The sequence below is a fragment of the Triturus cristatus genome, chromosome 3_1 (assembly GCF_964204655.1).
Source record: "Triturus cristatus chromosome 3_1, aTriCri1.1, whole genome shotgun sequence".
NCBI classification, from domain to species: domain Eukaryota; kingdom Metazoa; phylum Chordata; class Amphibia; order Caudata; family Salamandridae; genus Triturus; species Triturus cristatus.
Window position 1 is genome coordinate 649584095 of NC_140583.1, and position 21906 is coordinate 649606000.

Genomic DNA, 21906 nt, shown 5'->3' on the forward strand with positions numbered 1-21906 from the left:
ATATAAAGTTAAGTTACTAAATGTGACTGCAGGCTTCAAGTTCCATGAAATCACAATGAGGACATCTGCACGGTAGAACCAAAGAGTTTCATCAATAATCAAACACCCTTCAGACATGAGCACAAAATAAAAAATGCAAACGCACACAAACCAACAAAACATGCCAACACAAAAGTAAAACACATCACAGCAAATACATCTGCAACACAACAGCCACATAACACCGCCATATACCAAAAAACACTATCAACAACCCACTGACTTCGATCAAGTGTGCATATATTATTTAAACGTCTGCTGCATTGCATACATTTAAAGGCAGCATGCATCACATGTCTATGGACCCCTCGGCTGTCTGAGTGCTCACACAGCCCGCGGCTACTCCATTACCCTTCTGTTTCAACAGACCAGTAATGCGCTCTTCATATGAATTCCACACATGGAGACCGACTCTTGGCCAGTTAAGAAGATAGCTTTTCAGTACTGAGTGCAGCAGAGAACAAGCTAAACATTCTCACAGAATCTTTCAGGAGGAAGTTGAGTGCAATCAGAGAGATTAAGCGTACGTTGTACAACTTGTGATGTACTTCAAGAAAGGTTGAATTTTTGGGACATTCAAAAGTAAACCAATTCTAATCTGGACGAGCTGGGACATGCATGCACAAGAGCAGGGTGTCTGGGCACTGGCAAGGCAGTTAAGGACAATCACGTGCCAGCACTCTTCGAAAAGAGGTTTAGGAGCTCGGCCTGCACACTGCATCCCAAGCAATGACCTTGTAGGGGCCAATACACATGGACACGGCTGACAGTATTCTAGCCTCTCCAGCCAGTGTTAGGTTGTGGTAAGCACCTATAAAAATGTCAATAGCAAGAATTATAATAAAAATATAAAAATTAACATAGGTGATGGGGATGAGGACCAGACAACAGAGACAGGCCTGAGGTATTTCCTATACAAGAAAAGGCAGCACACAGAAAGCAATTCAAACTGCTTTGCATACCCATTATCTGGTGTGGCTTGGTAGCATATCTGTCTACAAGATATATTGTTACCAATTATTTAAAATCTACATAGAATGGGTGTTAGCTTAACTCCGAGGAGCTTCATTCTCTCACCTCGCTCTAATGGCTAACTAGGGCAGGATTCCTCCTTGCAGGCAGTGTTTCCATTGGAATACACGAGGGACTATTTTACATCTGGAAAGTACACACAATCATCATGCTGTTTGTGACATTCTGTTCTCTATCACCTATATACACTTCACACAGAAAGTAACTTTAATGCTACTTTGTCCCCCCTTTGTCATGTAAAGCATGTAAACGACATCTGTGAATGCCAGTGTTTATTGGTGCTAGCATATTAAAGCCAAATCGATTGGTACACCACTGCTTGACTTTTTATTTTAAAAATGGAGGGTGGCGATTGCAAATGTAACACTTCCTACTGAAAGCTCCCTGCACACGCTAGGTCAACGGCCTGCACAGTAGCAATACTGTAAAATGGTAGCTCGCAAAATGGGGTTAGTGAAGACCTTTTGATTTTACTAAGATTACAGGCTTAAAATGATATTTACTTATAGAGGCTTTCAGCCAGGCATATTCATCTAGTTGGTGGGTATCGAGTTATTGACATGTTCCTTCTGCTCGCTACAGCCGCTGGCTGACTTCGTTTGAGTGACATTCTACCCTTCCACAAGGAGCAAATCAACACACACAAGCAGTTCCCTCGAGTGCCAAGGACTACTATGGCAGTGTGTGATTTGAGACCCAAAAAAGTATTTCCACTTTTAGCTACTTTTTCCTTTTTGATTGACGAGAGCCATGCAGCATCCCCAACAATAAAGTTTTACAAAAAAATGACAACAAGCACCGACAAAGCCAAAATGCTGGCAGCCAACACCAGAGCTATTGGATTTGCAAATGCTTGCTCTCCAATTGGAACCACTGGCAAGTGATACGGAAAGATTGTTTAATTTCAAATGTAGGTTTGGATACCCAATCCAAATGATAATGGCCCAGCATAATTTCATGTTTGGGACAAGAACTGTAGAGCAGCGTTTCAGACTTCAACTTGCAATTAAAAATAATTTTTATAAGTAAGCTTTTAATTGGGTATTCGTGGCCAACATGCAGACTCCAACTTCATGAATGTACAAATTTATAGTCTTAATTTGATAACTGCTACTTAGGATCTGCATTCTGATAATGTGATCTCAGCCAGAAAAAGCAAATGGAATGAGCAGACCAAACAATTTGTGTTCGAAAAGAGGATAGACATGGTTGTTTGTAATTAACAGTGCCGAGTGTAATTACAGAAGCGCCACTGAAGCTTACGAATGTTGTCTGTGCATCAATCCAGTAATTATTTATGCTTTACACACACAGCAGTCATTATTGCATGGACAGAAGTGATATTACATCAACTCCTCCTGCGATCACAGAATTTACATTCGTCAATCAATGCGAATAGTACCAAAAGGATGGCGTATGAACAAGTGACTCCTCCAGATCTACTGTCTGGCTAGACAGCATGGTTTCCTGGAAGTCCTATTGTTACCAATTATTATAAGACAGACATAAGAGTTGGCTTTGGATCCATCCAGGAGTACTTCTTTTTCACCTTAAGTTACATGCTACTTGTTGTGTTATTCCATCTTCTAGAATATGCTTCCAATTGGAATGCACGAGGGACTATTTTACATCTGAAAAGTATACTCACTGCACACGGTTTGTCACATTCAAATCTTTATCTCCTGCATGGATGATTTCTTTGTTACTTTTTCCATGATCTACAAACTTACTAGGGTTGGCTTTAGTATGATAAATAGCAGGTGAGCAAGCAAGATATGTAAAAAGCATTTGAATGCTTATGTTTACAAGTATTGGCTCATTAAATCAAGACCTATTGATTTTGCCAATGCTTGTTAAAATAGCAAAACCTTTACTAGCTGCACCTGGTACGAATGCCGGATAAAATCTTCAAAACCAATGTCTTAATTATTCAACTAAAAGTTAGGCTTTCCCTTCACAAGTTTGGGTTTGGTAGTTGTGCCATAACACACAGGAAAGATTTATAAGACATTGTATGGACCCGATGAAAGCAAACATTAGCACATACTAGCATGTATAAAGCCATGCATTAAGCAAACCTTGAAAATGTAACTGGGTGGCCATCTTTGTTTGGATCCAAGATTCGCTCAATACAAGATTCCTACCTTCTTGGGCATTTGAAGCCATCAGTCTCTTCACTGTCGAGAAACCCTCACGATTAAAGTGCATAAAGTGTACACTCAGTGGGAGTGGTGCTACTTTGGGACTCCCTGATCATTGCTGTTGTGAAGGGTGCACAAGTTTTCCAAGTTGCTTACTGGCCAACATTTGCTAAAAATTAGATGCGCTTTGGTATCACACCTACAACTTTCATATAATGAGCACAAATTGTGCAGTGGTTATGAGGCACATCTGGATGAAACGGTTCCTAAAGGAGACCATGACTGGACAGTGTTTAGACTTGCTCATTACCAGCATTCTACTTGAAAAACAGATTGTTCACCTTGTGGTATGAGGAGATGTTGGGAGTTTCTGTTGTCATGCTGTCTGTAGGGTGTTACAGGAATAACCCATGAAAGCACTACAAAAATCCCCAACGTGTTTATTATAACCTCTATTGAATGGAACTCCAACACATGGGTTGTTTTTACAGAAACTTTTTCAAACTCTCAAACCAAATAACAATTCCAGGAGTTTTCTTTTTAGGCCACGAGTAGAGAAATGTACCTTGCTTACAAACAGGTCACCTCTGATGTCCTTCTGAAGCCTGATTCATTGCTGCTGGAGAACTTCCTCAGAACAAGACACCTTGTACCTGCTGCCTCTGCCCATAGGGCAGTGTCACAGATGTTATTAACCCCTTCCTTTTGCTTTTAGTGGGAGGGGGTGGGAAGCAGAAATGTATTGCAGGCAAGGTCCTTTACTTCAAGTAGGGCTGAAAGGGGCTTGGTTATAGAAACTTCAAGCACACCGCTGCTAACCCTGCAAAGCAAGTTCCCCACACCCAGGAATTCCGTCTTATGTTTTGTAATTCAGTACTCAGATAATTAAGTTGTGTGCTAGAGGCAGGAGTAGGAGCATTACCAACATCCTGGGAACCATGTCTGACCCGCCTCACCAGGTGCGCCATGTGCACCTTTAATATCGGAGTACAAGTTACTCAATGTATTGGCTTTTGCACCACATTAAATTCTCCCCCTTCTTCAAGGCAAATGTAGCTTCAGTCCGAATACAAGGAAAGGCCAGTGCTCCTTTGGAAAGCCTAATATTCTTTCTGTAGTATTCGGAAGTACAGATACCCGCCTTATTCTGCCCATGTGAAGGCCCACAGAAACAAACTAATAAGATTCGCCATGAAAGGGTGCTTCATTGTTTATGCACTTCAAAGGCGTGCATGCACAGAGCTAGCACTGGGGTTAGTGCGATATGACAGCTTGGACTTACAGGCGTGTAGTATATAAAGTTTAAAACCTCTTCCACGGTGTACGAAGGTAAGTCACTTAGCATCAACACCAAGCTTTGCTGAGACATCCTTATTCTGGTGTTTTTACTTTAACAGTTTTGTAATTCATTAGTTAGTTTTATTGTTTTTATGATGCAACGTCATTTGCAACATTTTGGTTTGTATTTTTTCAAAATGTTTGCATAGGTGATTATCTTTGCCTTCGGTAATTCCATGAGCCAAGTCTTGAGACCAAAGCACGTGCACCTACGGACAGAGAAGCACCATTAAAATACGCTGGTGAGTGGACATAGAATGAGATCCGAGGGCCTGCTGCAAGAAGGAGACCTTCAATAACAATAGGTCTTTCGCAAAACTATCACTCAATTTCCTTAAAGAACACATCAGCCACAGCAGTGGGGCTGGTCTCTTGGAGCCAATAATGGTTAAGATCAAGCTGTGCGAAAGGCATCTTGAGAAAAATATTTTTAACCATCAGGACACAAAAGGCTCTCTTTATGAAGCAAAACCAACTCGAGGATGAGAACGGAGATGAAATGGGATCAAGGGCAGAGCAAAGCATCTGTAAAGGTGTGGGGCATCCACGCTGCAGTGTTCAGCTAGGCCCCAGTAAAAGTCAAACTTGATCCCAAGTTGGGCAAGATTGTACCCGGTTCATTGACGATTCCATATCATGTGTTGTTGGCGGATGCAGGTAGAATGCGTGGACCAACAGCCCATCAGACAGAGGCCACCAACCTTAAACACAGGACGGAGTTCAAAACCTAGGTGGGTACTCAATATTTGTAATGTACTTTCTGTGACGCTGCCAGGAGGTATTCAAATGGACGGATGAAACTGTTTGAGTGAGGGTGCACACGCCGCCTGGGCGGGAGTCTGATTCCTCAGCGAGCGAGGTGGCACCGAGGGGACCCCGAGAACAGCAGCGGAGGGGTAACAGACGATCCCGGCGACGCTCCATGTCCTGCGGATCCTCCTCCCGGGGGGGCCCCGCTCCTGGGCAACAGACGATGGAACCCTAACTTCTGATATCAAGGCGGTGCTGTGGTGCTTCTCTAGCTGAGTTGGTGAATGCTCTGATATATATTTGTTGGGGGGGGGGGGGGGGGGGGGGGGAGGGTTGAGTCCCAACGTGGGCTGGGTCCCCACCCATCTTGTGCTGGTAGGGGGCATGCCCGGATGACATGGGCTGTAAGTTGGAGATCCACTGGCTGGGGCGGCCCTTGTACCCCCGTTGGGGACTGGAAGCCAAACCTGCCGCGACAGATACTTCAGTGTTCTTGAGGTATGGGGTGGGGGGTTTGCTTCAGGGTACGAGTCGCACTTCCATCATGGGTCCATTACATTACACACACACACCGTCACGGCCTTCTGTCCGTTGTATGGCAATGCTCGCTCCCTTATGGCTAGTCGGCCTGATAGCCGTCAGGTGACCCCGGGTACTCTCCGCATTATCAGCTGGAACGTGCGCGGGGCCCTAGACAAAGTTAAACGCGGGCTATACTTCATCAGGCAAAGAGGGCTGGAGCCGATATCCTCTTGCTGCAGGAAGGCCCTGTGCTTGCAGCGATATGGCTTTCAGCAGGTTTTCCATGCGGTGTTTACGAGGGGCGTAGCAATCCTGGTACACCGCAGAGTCCCATACGTCCATGCGCAACAATGGGCTGACACGCGGGGGCGTCATTTGTTTATCCGAGGCAAGATTGGGAAAGACCCCCTGGTACTGGGTTGCATGTATGCCCCCACCCCCCCTTACAGTGGACACTGGTTTAGAGGCTCCATACCCTGTGGACTGATATGCCAGATGGGATCTCGGTGGTGGGCGGGGAATGGAATGTTATGGATGTGGTCAAAGACAGGAGCAGGGCTGGCGGCGGCCCAGGTGGTGGCCAGTCCACGAAACTGCACTCTCTGGTTGTGGGTCTTGACTGGATAGATGCGTGGCGGCGCGTACATGGGGACGGCGGGAATACACACATCTTTCATAAGTCCTTCTCCAGACTCGACTACATTTTCGTTCCCCGAGTGATGGCTGGTAGGGTGGTGTCAGCGGAGATTCTCCCCCGCGGTCTCTCGGAACACTCCCTGGTGTCTGTTGAACTCCATATAGGCAGGGGGCGACAACCATTCCGTTGGGGCCTCTCGGTGTGGCACCTGCAGAATGAGGAGTACGGGAAGCTTATGAGTGAGGCGATCGCGCAATATCTATTCATTAATGAGGGGTCGGTCTCTAGTGACAGGATATTATGGGAGGCGCTGAAGCCTACTCTGCGGGGTGTAGACATATCCTGGTGTGGGGAGGCTCGTAGGAAGCGCAGGGAAGAATTGGTACAGGCAGAGGCAGATATAGAGGCGCTCGAGCGCCAGAGCCGGGAGGCAAGGGAGGGGCAGGTTGTGAGACAGCTGCTCCTAGCTCAAGTCCTATGCTGCTCTTCTGATGGACGAGGCACACTAGGTTTGGCTGGCAACGGGTAGCAGGATATGCCAATAGGGGGACAAGTCCGGCAAGATGCTGCATCGGCTTTGCCATGGCACTTTTCACTCCCACGCCCTTCAGGGTATACTGGACGAGGCAGGGGTGCCGATTACGGACCATATTGCCATAGCTGAGAGTTTCGCTACATATTATGCGGCTCTTTATGCCCCCCAGGAGTGTTTGCCGGAGTCCACTGTTGACAAATTCTTAAGCAGATTTGCCACCTAAAGCGGTATCGGATGAGGTACGTGATAGGCTGGAGTTACCTCTGACGGATGAGGAACTGGGCACGGCATTGGGTGAGCTCAACTCTGGGAAGGCTCCTGGACCCAATGGGTTCCCCAACTTACAGCTGGCCCCTTATTATCCGTTAGTCTTGGAAGAGGCCAGGGAGGAGGGCTGGCTTCCCCTCGACTGGAGGCATGCGGAGGTGGTGGTGTTCCATAAGCCTGTCCGTCCCCCGGAGCAGCACGCCTCCAATCGCCCCATTTCTCTCTTGAACGTGGAAGCCAAAATCATGGCCAAAGCGTTGGCTAACCGCCTCCTACCTCACGTTTCGGCACTTGTAAACCCTGATCAGGCCGGGTTCTTGCCCCAGAGGGCGACCAGGCATAAGATAAGGCGGGCGCACGTGGCAGTGGCGGCCATCAGACAGACGGGGGAGCCGGCAACTCTCCTATTGGCGGATATGAACAGAGCGTTTGATTCCCTCAGTTGGGTGTATCAGTTTGCCCAACTGCACAGACTTAATCTTGCCCAGCTCTTCTTGTCGTATTTAATGCTTCCATTTACGGATCTGACGGCGGCGGTGCGGGTGGCGGGAGCGGTCTCTTCCAGCTTCTCTATCAGACGGGGCACCCAGCAGGGATGCCCCCTGTCACCGTATTTATTCGCCCTGGCTATGGAGCCGTTGGCGGCGTGGGTGCGCATCGATGCGCAGGTCAGGGGCTTTGAGTGGGCTCCGTGTGTCAGTCAGGATCGCACTATACGCAGACTATGTCCTCTTTTTCCTCACGGCTTTGGACAGAACGGGGCCACGGCTCCTGCGGATCATCCAGATCTTTGGGGAAACGTCGGGGCTATACATAAACCCCAGCAAATACACGCTGTGGGCTCTGAGGGAATCGGGCGAGAGTGGGCGTCCACGATTCAGGTGGCGGTGGGGGTGGGGGGGCGGGGGAATTGAGATACCAAGGGTTATTCCTCTCGGGTGTGCCGGCCATCTCCTGGGAGCGGAACCTGGCTCCAATATGGGAGCGAGTCCGTGCAGATATTAAATCCTGGTCGCGCATGCCTCTGACACTGTACAGCAGATCAGCAATATTTAAGGTGGTAGCGCTTACTTGGTTGCTATACCAGTTACAGATTCAGCCGCACCCGAACTCACCCAGATGGTTCCGGCTGGTTAATTCTGTGCTTGGGCAGTTCCTGTGGGAGGAGGGGGGACCAGTGCGTGTAGCACTGTGCACATGCTTTCTATCCACCTACTGTGGAGGACTCACGACCTCGTACATTCTCTCATATTATCAGGCCTCGCATCTATTGGTCCTTAATGAGTGGTGGTATGGCGACAGGGGAGACCAGGCATATGCGTTGGAACGTCGACTCATGGGACCCCACACGTTGCATACTATTCTTTACACTGCGCCGTTGCGGGGCGCGTTGCCACCAGCCACACGGGTAGTGTTCCAAATTTGGAGGCAGGCGTTGCAGCGCATGGGATGGTGGAATACCTTGACTCGAGAAACCCCCATCTGGTATAATGGGTGTCTGCCCGTCCTGGCGGCCCTACATGGCTTCCGGGACTGGGTTGATATAGGTATTTCAACCCTGGGTGATGTTATGAGGGACACTACACTCAAGTCCTTTCAAGACTTGCAGAAGGAATTCTGTATGCCCCGGTCCCAGTTTTATCGATACCTTCAATTCCGCCATGCTTAGTCCCCTAGTCTAGAGGGCCTGGAATCTCTCCCTGAATTCAGCCCGTTGGAGGCGAAGGTCATCATGGGGGATCTGGAGACGAATACCTGGTTACTCATTGCTCCCCCACACTTCGGGTGGTTTGGGAGGAGGATTGGAGGGAGGCCTTGGCTGCCCCATGGGGGGCAGCCATAGCGATGCGTCTTCGGCTCATACAATTTAAATACCTACACAGGACCTACTTTACCTGGGTTCAACTGTGGCGGGCGGGATTGATTGCATCCCCGGCGTGTATTCCATGTGGCCGGGAGGCGAGCACGTTTATGCATACTGTCTGGCAGTGTCTATCCCTGGACCGATTTTGGAGGGGGGGTGTTCTCCTGCCTGTTGGAGGTCTTGGGGTGGGAACTCCCATGTACGCCACGGTTAGTCCTGCTCCACGTCATGGAGGGAATAGGGGGTAATGTTTATAAACGACATCTCATGCAATTGGGCCTCACATTGGCGAAACGAGATATAGCCAAGGCGTGGAAGGCTCCGCGGGCCCCCCTCGGTGACCGCATGGAAAAATGGCCTGGATTTTTGTATGGGGCTAGAACAGCCAATCTTTGTAGCCAGGGGCTGCCTACATAAGCATTACAAAATATGGAAACGATGGGCGGACTACCAGGGCCTGTAGCTGGAGCCTCCTACTGTGGTGGAAGATCATTCATTGGGGTAATTGCTGGGACACGTGGGCTTGTGCTGGTGCAGGGTGGGGGTGTGTGTAATACTAAGATTCTTTTGTTCTATATAACGATTGTGGACTGGATTCGGTGTACGGTGTGCGACTTCGGGGGGGGCGAGGGAGGGGGTGTTGGGGGGTTTTAGAGTCCTTTGTATCCTTTAGTCATGTATTTTTATTGTAACTCAAAAAAGCCATTGCTGTCTTGATACTATAAGGTTCGATTCTGCTGCTGTGTCTGGGGTGCAGAACCCTGCAACATATGTGCAATTTGACAGTAAAATCTGTTTTAAAAAAAATAAAAAATAAAAAGCGGCTACTTTTAAAACATTTGATAAGCCATTCAGAAGTCAGCCAGCTGTGTAGGCAGGGCCAGAAGAATGAGTCCATGCACCGCTGCAAATAGAAGCCCCATGGCACTTCTGGTGGTTAGTACAATGAGGAATCCTGAGCTCTGGAAGCACCATAGGATGAGACCAAGCATTGGGTCATAAATCCTGTCCATGGAGAATCTCTCTGTAGGCCCTCTAGACCCCTTTTGGAGACACTTAGGGTTAGGAAGGATGTCCTTCTCACTTACCAATTGACCATTTAAACACCTCTGTCTCAAGTTGCCCATGTGTCCAACACCTGGTTGGTCCTTAGATTGGCGTTAGGTCATGAAGATAACCCAAGGCCCACTAAGGACATAATTCACCAAAACAAGCCTCCTCCGACAACAAGAATCTAACCCACACTAGTTACTGAGTATGCACAGCAAAAATCTGTCCAGACAGTCTGAAGAAAGGTCCATGCACTTCTTGCTTCTCTACAAATCCTGTACCAGAAATAACCCAAGGGTGACAATGAGCATGGACATCCAATTTTTCAGTTTTCTAGCTGAAAATGATGAGGGCCCCAGCTACCACAGGTCAGAACTTCAACAACTAGATTTGGAGAACTGGGATTCGAAGGGTTAGCCGTTATTGGGAGCAAAGAAAAAGCAAATATAGTGATAAAACACGTGGCAGTCAAAGACGAAGAGAGAAATATCTTAGTGCAAGTAAGGTCTGCACGTCTGTGCAAAGCTGACCGGTCCCATTAAGCAGAGGTAAAGGACTGAAGCCTTGGGAGCCTGGCCGTTGCATTGGTAAGAGAGCAGGAAGGGTTGCATTTCAACCAGGCTTCCAGTTTTTAAGGAAAAACAGCCACGATGTGCAAAGGTGCTCGAGTGCTCTCCTGTAACGGGAGTGGCGCCCCATTAGTCTGGATGAAAGGAGATGGTAGAAGGAGTATGGTAAAAAGCACAAGCAAAGGTTAAATAACTTGGGAGGGAAACAAGCCAAGATGTAAATTGCAACTCGCCTATAATTCCTCTGAATAAGGAGCAGTCTGAAAGTATAGGTTAAGTTTCTATGTGTTGCAGGGAATGAGGACCTCGGCATGGGCCCGGTCAACGGTGCTCTTTATTCAATCACAGTTACAAATGTCTAAAAGGGTTTTTATTTTCAATACTTAATTTAGGACATTTGCCATCTGTAAATCTTTCAGTCGTCAAAGGTCATCAATTATGCATTGTAACTAAAAACATTTTAAAATGTTGTTTGTACCTCTTATTACCCCTGGTCTACGGGTGGCTCCTGCGGTTTTATATGAAACAAGGTCCCTGCAACACATGTCTACTCTACAATGAACCTTATCTGACGTACCAAAGAAGGAAAGAGGGGGGTTTAAACTGCTCGTGTCCCCTATACCTATAATAAAGGGACAATTAAGGATAGCTATATAGATAATAGTTCCCATGTACTATTTGCTCACACATTACCGGTTACATCCTAAAATAGATCAAAGAAATGTTTTCCTGCCATTCCTCATACGCCCAGCCCTACCACATGTGGGCTTTTCAGTGAGTGCAAGAGCACTTACCTCATTTATAAATGAGGTATTACACTGTACACTACCCAAAACATTTAGAGACTAGTTAACAGATTTGATATTTATGGGTCTAGATCAGACTGAAAATATATTAGGCAACTCTAAAATTTCAAAATGACATAAATCACAGCTTTTTACACAAAAGTTTTAATATGTTTCAGGTATACCAGAGAAGTGCTACTGGGGTACACCCCCTCAACAGGCTCTTCTGGCCCACAGCGATACACAGTATGCTGGCATGTCCCACCAAGGTGTTCTACAAAAAGAGAGGGGGAACCAAAAGACACTTAGGCAAACCGCACCTGTGGTTCATGTGTGAGGATTTTATGTGGTATTTCATCAAACCCTTGCTTCAGATCCTGCCTTTAAACATAGGTTTATCTTCTGCTTTATGTATGCAGTGTACCTAGTTTTGTACCTATTTTTGTATAAAATGTAATCGGGGTTGTGGGACAGCGAGTAGCTTAGAGACCGCTGTGCAAATGATTTGGGCACAAAGACAACAGTAAAGGACTCAAGAATCTTTACATTCTGGGGGTATCCTCGCTAGACTGGTTAATTTCCCTTCACAGGCTCCAGTACTTCCGCCTTGATTTAGTAATCTTCAATTCAAGGGGTTGGAACCAAATGCCAAAACTATCCCGCTCCACGTGGACTTTTTCTGCCGCCCCATCGCTTATAATCCTAAAACATTAAACCAGTCCTTTTAGGGCCTGGTTAAGTTTCTATGTTGCATCTTGAAAAAGTCTCAGATCCGCAAGAGAACAGATGCTAGTTTTATACCGAAAGCATCGGAAAGCAACAGGATTCTGTTAAATATCGATTTATAGCCAATGTACATGTAACAATACAATACTGGGACAGCCTGAATGACTAACACCGAGTAGGCAGGCGGTGAAAGCACTTCTACGATATGTGAATATTTTAAGTGAAAGGGAGAACCGTGGACACAGTGAGAGCCCTGGAGTACTGTGTCCAGACTGGCAAAGCGCTGCAACGGAGTGACCAAGTATCTGGAACAAATGGCAAACTGTGCACCATTCAAATACCCAAAACATCACAATAACCTTACCAAGTGGATGCTGTTTGGAAGTGACTAAACTTTCAAACGAATACTTGTGAAAATTGCTCCAAATCTTGATCTGCATCTCCCTGTAAACATGTAAAGGCAATACCAGTGTACAGGCTCCTTACCACAGATGGACAGTGAATAAACAAGCCAAGACTATGCAGATGGGATCTCTAGAGCTGTGGAAGTTCCAGTGCCGCCCACACTGCAAGTAGAGCATGAACAAAATGAGCCCAGCCTTACCACAGCATTGCCTCAGAGACTAGGATAGATTGCATACACAAAGGATAACTAAAGATCTTCAGAGGTGAGGCCCCGAGCAATGAGGGTATGGAACGCACAACACAGTTTTACACTCTCTCTTCCCAGAATGATCCAAGAAAGTTCCATTCCTGTAGACAAATTCACATTACTGCACGTGTGGTTCATTAGCAATTTCTTTTTTAATAAACTTGGCACTAATTTCTCAGATTTGGCATAAGCACTACATTTCCACTGGTCTAGTCTCACTGTAGTCTTGAACAGTCAAAACGCAGACACAGAGAAGCAACAGTCAGGTTGTCTGGCAGGCACAATACACAATCATGTAACACAGTCCAGTGCCGCAGAGGCCAGTCCGAGCTCGGGCGGCTGAGAACAGGGCAGCAGCACTCAAATCTGCCATCGCTCTGTAGGGTTATGGTAGAATTCGATCGCCTGGAAGCAACAGCGTCCCCGGTATTCTCAAATGCTGTTCTGGTTGCCCTCCGAGCTCGGCGCAGCCTGTGCTTCAATGAAATGGCGGATATTAGAGGGTACAGAGATGGCGAGAGGTAGATTGGGAAGGCCACGTACCCCGATGACTGCATTTAGTTCCGTCATTGTGACTTGTCTGGCTCGCTCCACTGCCTGTGCCACCTGCTGTTGGTGCTGAAAGAATGGAGAAGAGCTGTATGAGTGCAATGGCTTAACAAGGAAAAAAACGCTACCCCATCACAGTCCATCCACCCAACCGCATCCCAAACACTTTGTGCTCATTTATGCATCACCAGACCCACTTGCAGCAACACTTATCCACACATCACAACTGCATAATACAGCAGTCATTCTGACAGTTCCTGCACCCTCTCATTCCAACACTCAAGGTTCACCTCAAAATACACCCCTTTAGAGCAACTCCAGAGATAATTAAGGATTAGACCTTCTGAAACCTCACATCTATCCGTTTAAGACAGGAGTGAGGACCCATCACTACTGGACGCCTGATCCAATATTCATAAGAATACCAGCTCAATTTGAAAGATTACTTGCACCAATAGCAAAAGACCAACTTCTCACAACTAGTATGCATTGACCAATATCTTCGCACACATAAAAAAGGTATGACCATCATCATTCCCACATATAAAAGACATGGTGAACAAAAACGCCAGAGTACACACCATTTTGGCCCATCATGTGTGACAACCATATAAATATCCCTGTGTAGACAACCACAAAACAACTACCATCTTTCCACACTCAATACAACCAACAAATGGCCAACATGGTCACATTTGCACAGACAGCAGATCCCGGACCACCAACCTCCAAGCAAGCAGTAAAGTCAGCCTCAATAACACAAACACAGGCCCAAGACAAAAGGTATGAACCTAGACAGATAAGTCAGAATTTCGTATTGGGTGCTGTATGTGACCCTCAGTATGGTCCGATTGCTTTTCACCTTTTCTTAGAGAGGAGGCTCAAAGAAGCAGGGCTTCCTAAAGTTCTTCCCAGTTGCGCAACAACAAAAAAAGTCTATATGTGCAGCTTGCTCACCTCTTGGGATAGGAATGGCATGATCTGTGCCAGAATGGTGTTCATCCTTTTAGCAATTTCGGTCTGAAAAAGAAAAACAGGTAAGGGTCAGCGTGTGTGGCGACTGTCAGAATCCTTTCGGTGGGTTTAGTAATGCAGCATTTAACTTGACTCAGAATATTGGGGCCAAGAGAAGGGGAATAAATCCAACCAATCCACAAGAAAATAAATAATATGCTTGAAGGAGTGTGGTTTCCAATACCTGGCACCAACAACCAGGTGTCTGCGTAACCAAAAGCCTCAAAGTCAGAATGATTAGTAAATGATCATCCAGAGTAAGAATTTCCTCCAACATTGCCTACCTACAATTCCTCACTTCATAATCTTGGCCTTCTCCATCCTGCCCTTCTAAATTGCACCAGAACACATCTTTATTGCTGTAGAGAGGACAATTCTTGCGGGCAGGTGTTGTGGGAGGGGATGTATATCTTATTCTAATACAGAACGGTCTTCATTTTGAGGTGACGCAACATCTCACACAAAGGTCACACTAAGGAACCACTCAGCTAATGTGGGGGATGCATTTATCAAGACATTTTTTCCTTCCATTTTTTTCCTTCTACTGATGGGTGCCTTCCCACAAGTTTGTGATTTCTCGTCATCAGTGTCATTGCAGTGATCAGTCAAATGATAAGCTTCCTAGATGAACTGCTGAGTGATGGGATGGGTAAAGATGCATGTGCTGGCAGATGTCACCATTTAAATTACATGTATAGGGTGTGCTTTCGTCCACTGTCTGGCCAGAATTGCTAGCATTACTTAAGAGCGGAGTTTGAAAGTGCCATAAATGCAAAGTCAGTTTTCTCAACATGTTGTGAGTTATAGTTTAGCTGCCACCCTCCTACCGTTGTGGCTGTGTAGAAAGTGGTTAGCAGGGGGATGGGCAGTAGAAAGATGTAGAGTACACAAAGCGTTGTGACAGGTAGAGGGCATTAGGAGAATGCAAGGGAAAAGGCAAGACATCCATGGCAGCTGGTGGGCAGTCAAAGCCTCCACAAGAGCATGTGTGGGCAGAGCTCAGTAGGACTCCGTCAAAAAGGTGGGGAAAGAGCTTGTGGCAAGTAATGGACCCTGTGAGAATACATGAGGGGCAGCCGAATCATCCATCAAAGTTAATCAGGCTCCAAATTCTGGAGATTGCACAATGTATACTTCTTCCCACATTTCTAAACCCTTAACAAAGTTCTCTGGAAACATTTCAGTAAGAAATCCAAAGGGAGCAAAAACACCTTGCGCAAGGTCAAGGAGCTATGTATATACAGATAATGCACAAGAGACAACATACAATGAGCAATCAGGGCACAGGGATGAGACTCCCCCAAACTCTACATACAGAGACTTCATGGATAGATGTGGGTCACAAATAACCCCGTACAAAGCACAGAGGGTCTCCGGATGATTATTTGGACCCAGAGTATCAAGCTCTAAAAGCAGAAGCTGGATCTCAACCCTCTGTGCCTCGCTGACAGTCCGCTATTGCTTCAGGGTGAGAGAGACAAAGTCCTCAGCCGTGCCTGTCCTCACTCCAATCTACCAGAAACACAGCCACTTGCAGTTATCAAACACTGCTACAAGTGCCAACCAGTGGCATTAAGTGTGCCATTATCAGCGCTGGATGCAAGAGACCATTTCCGGGAACTGAAGAAGCAGACAATGATAAGCAGCACATTCAGCCAGGGAAATGGTTACAGCAAGAACCACATCCATCCAGAGGAACAACAAATTATTATGGAGCACAGCTCAGGTAAAGTAGAAAGAACAGGTTAAGTGAATTAACTCTTGCACTGCTAGGCTTTTCATCCCTTAATCCAGACTTGTGGTATGTTCAAATAATGGATCACTCACAAACGACACGGTTGTATGTGATTTCATAGAAAAACAATTTCATGGAATACCATTGCTGAGAAACCAATTCACCTAAACTGTTTAATGGAAATTTTCTGAATGGATGGCAGTGACCTTTACCTAGAAACCAATTCATAAAATGTCTTTTTGGTCAAAATTGGCTTTTGGATGCTTTTTCCTTTTTTTAAGAGTAAATACAATTGTTGCAGGTCTTTTTTTCAGAAACAGTTTGTCCGAGATATTTCAGTACTTTACTTCAGGGGACAATATTTCATATTTATAGCTTCTACACTGTCAAACAATTACTTGGGATGCTTTTAATTCACCAACTTACCACAACCCGTAAACTCCATCCATCGCTGACCCCCTCATAGCCCCTAAACGCCACCAATCACTGCCCCCCTAAAACCGCTCACCACACCTAAACTATACTCATTCCTGAAGCCTAAAAACCCTTTCTAGCCCAAAGATCCGCCATCCCTAATCCATAAAAACATTCACTAACCCCCAACTCCACCCATTCCTTAACCCTAAAAACCCCTTTCTAAGCCTAAACCTCACCTAGTCCCTACACCTTAAAACACCTCAGCACACCCAAACTCCACCCATCCCTGAATCATAAAAAAACCCTCACCGCCCTCAAACACAAGGCATCCATGACCAATAAGAACTCATCACCCTCAACTACTCAGTGAACCCTAAAAACCCCTTTCTACATCTAAACTCTACCCATTCCTACACTTAGTATATGTGCTGCAGAAGCGAGCACAACTCCACCCATCCCTCAATCATTTTAACCCCTCACCACCCTAAACTCAACCCCATCCTGAACAGTACACTCGACCACCCCAGTCATTACCAATAATTGAATATTAAAAAATCCTCACCAGCCCTAAACTATGCCCAGCCATGAACCCCAACATCCTCAATACCCCTACGCTCCACCGATCTCTGAACCCTAAACAGCCCTTTCTATGCCCAAACTCCAATTATTCTTTACCTCTAAAAACTCATCATCCTAAACATTACCCATCCCTGAACCCAAAAACCCCATAGTAGTCCTAAACTCCACCCAAGTTGAATGTAATTTTGGATTTTTCCTTAAAATTATCTTTCATTTAAAAAGCTTCCTTTATTTTAGATTTTGTTGGATTTCCTTAAAATTGGTTTTCCATGATTTGGTTTCCTCCAATGAGGTTTTTCAGTTTTCGTTTTCCATGAATTTACACACATCAAAAAGACATAGTACATTCAAGAATGTGCATTAAGGCATAAGGTGTGAGTGAAAGACTATGTAATGAGAGCAGAAGAGAAAGGCAGGTGAGTGAGAAATGAGAGGAACAAAAAAAAAAAAAAAAAAAAAAAAAAAAAAAAAAAGAAGAAGAGGAGATCAGAAGGAAAAAGCAAGAGAAAACCTAAACAAAAAACTCAGGAACTTTAAGAACTTAAAGAAGGAGCAACAAAAAAGAGACGGATAAAGAAAGCGAACTTAAGATGGAAGCACAGGAGAGTGCATGAAAGGAGAGATTAAAAACAGACGAGAGAAAACAGCAAAGGAAAAAAAGAGAAAGGGAAAATAAAGTGTAAACAAACCCAGAAGGAATCACAGTCATGTTATCCAGAAACACCCCTTTCTGTGACATTGTATTGTGGCACGTTTTATAAGCACTAAAAGTATATGATTTGAGAATAACGAGACGTTCCTTGCTGCAGGAGGTTTCATTTGGATTCCATCTGTTAAATGCTGCACACTTTAACTTGTCTCTTGACAAAACATCCCTTTACAACTAAGATGTTTTAAGGCATGGGCAAAGTAGACTGCCCCCCAAGATAGCGTGATATTTATTTCAATTTTTTATGTATTTATTTTAACACAAAGACCACGAAAAGTGGCACTTATAATAAATTGAAGTTCATCGTCCTTCTATTGGCTCTGCTCTGAACCAATGAAAGGAGGGCGAGCAACAAGTTAGCCGGCGGCAGAGGTGTTAAGATCCTCTGACGGCTGCCTTTAAAATGCACATGGCCCTCCTCCTGTGTGGACAAGACCCCGCCCTCCCCCTGCCCTTTGTTTCCCTAAACCTGATGCCCCATAACACTTGAATACGTCTTGGCTAAACAGCGCATGCGCTGCCTCTTTGAGGCATTTTGCTTACACATAGTGGGTTGCTGGCATCGCTCTCATTTCCGTTGTTGCAGTTTGAGAAGGCATGCCTGCGTCATGTCCACTTCTTCTGTTTGGCCCTACCCTGGAGCATGGAGGTGGTACTTGTGTCCATCCGCTGCTCCAGTTCTGGAGCGATTTATTTCTTTGTATTAAAGCACTCCATGCGAGTGCTTGTGTTTTCACGCCATCTCCCATTTACCGATGCCACCAGGGCTGACCCAATTTAATAGAGTTAGCCTCATGCCACATCTCCTTTGCAGATCGAGGACCATTTCCTCTGCTGTCCCAGCACACCAGCTTTACAGGCTACACACTCATTCCATAGCATCCCAGCCCTACAGCACCCCGACGACCACCTCTACTTTCCCCTGAAGCCCGAGTTTACTCCAATTGGGCACCTGCTCTGTTGCCTGTTCTCACTGCAGTGAGTTAGTGCATTAAACTTGGAGCCATCAATCACCTCAAACACCATTTTTTCGTCAAACTGCGCATTCATTGCTCTCCACCATTCCAATTCTCTGTACTTTGGGAAATTTAGACATTTAGAGGCCAAAAGCAGAATATCTGTAACCCTGCACGCTAACCAGCCGATACTACATCTCTCTGGACCAGACCTCTGTCTGCAGCAGAGCATCTATGGGCAGGAGCAGGCCGCTCATTAGAAAATAATCGCCTCTGTCCTTTTGTTAGTGTGTCGTCATCAATCAATCATTTGTAAAGCGCACTACATACCCGTGAGGGTCTCAAGGCGCGGGGGAGGCGCTACTGATTGAACAGCCAGGTCTCGAGTGTCCTCCTGAAGGTCAGCAGGTCTTGGGTCTGTCGTAGGCTCAGTGGGAGGGTGTTCCATGTCTTGGCAGCGAGGTGGGAGAAGGATCTCCTGCCGGTGGTTGTTCTTCGGATGCGCGGGACGGTGGCGAGTGAGAGGTCGGCAGAGCGTAACTGGCGGTTGGGGATGTAGAAGGAGAGCCATCTGTTGAGGTAGGCTGGGCCTGTCTTGTGGAGTGCTTTGTGTGCGTGGATGAGGAGCTTGAAGGATATCCTCTTGTTGACGGGGAGCCAGTGCAGGTTTCTCAAGTGGGGGGTGATGGTGGCCGTGTCGTGGTACGTCGCGCCAAGGCGTTTTGGATGGGGGGGGGGGGGGAAGAGAGGTAGATTCCTTAATGTTAAGTAAGAAAAGCATTTCTGCTCCTTCGCCCCGTGTACTCTCCAGTAGCTGATTCCTTTCACAATTATTAAAGCTATAAATGGTCACCTCCCCAGCAGTTTTCCTTTCTACAGTAGGTGGAAACTTTTTGACCCAACACAGTCCTTTTTGTCATGTTCCATCCACTCGCCATTAGTACTGCATTGTAACAAGGGCAGTGGCAGGGCCCCAATGCAGGTAGCAACAAAATGTGCAACCATCATCTGCTTTGGCAGCAAAAACACCTATAACTGAAGGGCAATGTGTCCCTCATACTCCTGGGCTTTGGCGCCACTGGACTGGTTTGAATTTTGCACTTTTATGTAGCGCAAACTCGACCCGAAGGTATCCGAGTGCTGTACATGAGCACCAGCTACATTACACAAGGACACAATTTTTAAGTCACTCCTTTTATCTCAGCGAGACCGTGCCTGCGCTCTCTATTTAAGACTTTTCTTTTTTTTTTTTTTTTTTAAACACAGCGGGCTTTCAGCCCGCCCATAGCTTTATAACTCATTTGCTTCAACGTCGCTTTAATTGCCTTCATTCCGGTTTGTGAAGGCAAGCCTATAACGCTGCTACACAACATTGCTAAAAGACATTGACAAAGCCAATAGCTTTGCCAATGCTTGTTTTTTGTCGTTGCTTTATTTAGCATGGACTTTGAATGTATTCGAGCGCTTTACACAGTGCTTAATGTGTAAAAACAAGTAAGTACCTGGGACTTGTCAGGAATCCACATCCGCTTGCAGCACCCACTGCTGCTGTCAGCACTGCCAATTAGTTTTAACACAACTAATAACCGTCACACTCCCTACAAGTGTGACAAATTAGGACTATTCGAGGTCCCAAAGCTATAAGAGTGGCTTTAGCAGCAGGTATTAATCAGTTTTTATGTATATTGAGCTAATAAACAACTGTTGCGTTTGGCTCTGAATTAAAACACAGTGCCACCATTATGAGGCAGTCTGTCATAAGTTCCGGAGTTGGCAGTCAAGGGCCGGTGCAAAGCACCAGAAACCACCAGCTCAAATGAAGCACAGGCTTCACATGAACTCCAGTTACATTAAACAAGCATTTTTTGACGCTAATGAGATTAAATATTTTGCCCAGAATCACAGAATGTTGAGCAGACATTGTTGCTCAAACCCGATTCTGCAGCTCTGGCTGTAACACCACATCCTCTCATCCCCTCCTGTGTCCTCTCATCCCCTCCTGTGCCTCCTATTTCCTGTAATAAGCACCAATCCCAACAACCCCAGAACACTCATGGCATCTCTCACCTTACAGTACTCCTAGTTTTTGCCCCGAGCTATGCCATCCAAAATTACTACTTTTCAACCATTCCTATAAATACTTGGGGAATTTATAACTTTCCCCAAAATATTCTGGGGCTGGAGTTGGAATACAAAATAAGCCTCATGGAATATTGGAGGAAAAGCTGCTGTTTACCCAAATATTCTAGGACAAGAGCTGGAATAGTAAATTAGAACTTCCAGTGTCCGCCGCGCCCACGGCTGCTCCGAGGGCACAGTTGCTCCCACTCTCGAGTCACCCGTATACCCGAAGCTCCATCTGCCACTGCAGACCTGTGCACCACAGGAATACAGGCTGTGCAATGCCAGAGAGAGTTTTCAGATTTAGATATGCACTCTCTAGCATCAGACACCGCTGTTCCGAAGCGCGGTGCTGCTGGACACTACCAGGTCACAGAAAGGGACTTGTCAAAGCATCCAGTAGTGACCAGGCAGTATTTCTAAGACAAGCACGTTTCACCTGCAGCAAAAATACAGCAAATTTTGGTGGTCACAAATTTTGCTTTCTTTTGGGCGTAAAATGTGCCATCCCAGGCTGCAAAATCCTGACTGATGGCTCTAGCAAAGTGGGATGGGGCTCACTGGGAAAGTAAACTTTCCCTTCATCTAACTCACTTCTATCTATTTCTATCTCTTAGCCCAGTAGCTCCGTGAGGATTTTGTGAGCCCTAGAAAGACCTATTTCAAGTGTGAGAGAGAACCCCTTTTCTGGAAGTTTTAGTATCATGCTGGCTTCAATTTGCAGAAAATGGGATTAAAATTATGTGCAGAGGCCCAAAAATATGTCTTGACCAGGGAGGTCCCCAGAAATCCTTAAAACGGCACTGTTATGATACTCAGTTCCCGTAAACATTTATGAATAGGAGACTCTGAAATCACTTGCCAAACCTCTTCATGGAGTCCACAAAATAGTTCTGAGACCAGTTTCCTCCTGGCACTG

At 46.0% G+C, this 21906-nt stretch overlaps 1 protein-coding gene across 7 annotated transcripts in view; it reads right to left on the reverse strand.

Annotated features, from left to right (window-relative positions):
- Positions 1-21906, reverse strand: part of TLE3 (TLE family member 3, transcriptional corepressor) — an 86400-nt gene that overhangs the window by 37854 nt on the left and 26640 nt on the right. For all 7 annotated transcript variants that reach the window (XM_085644670.1, XM_085644666.1, XM_085644669.1 and 4 more), the window contains exons 5-6: positions 14414-14476; positions 13451-13525 (exon numbers count right to left, since the gene is read on the reverse strand). In XM_085644670.1, the coding sequence (XP_085500796.1) occupies positions 13451-13525; positions 14414-14476 (138 nt within the window). The remainder of the gene's footprint in view (positions 1-13450; positions 13526-14413; positions 14477-21906) is intronic.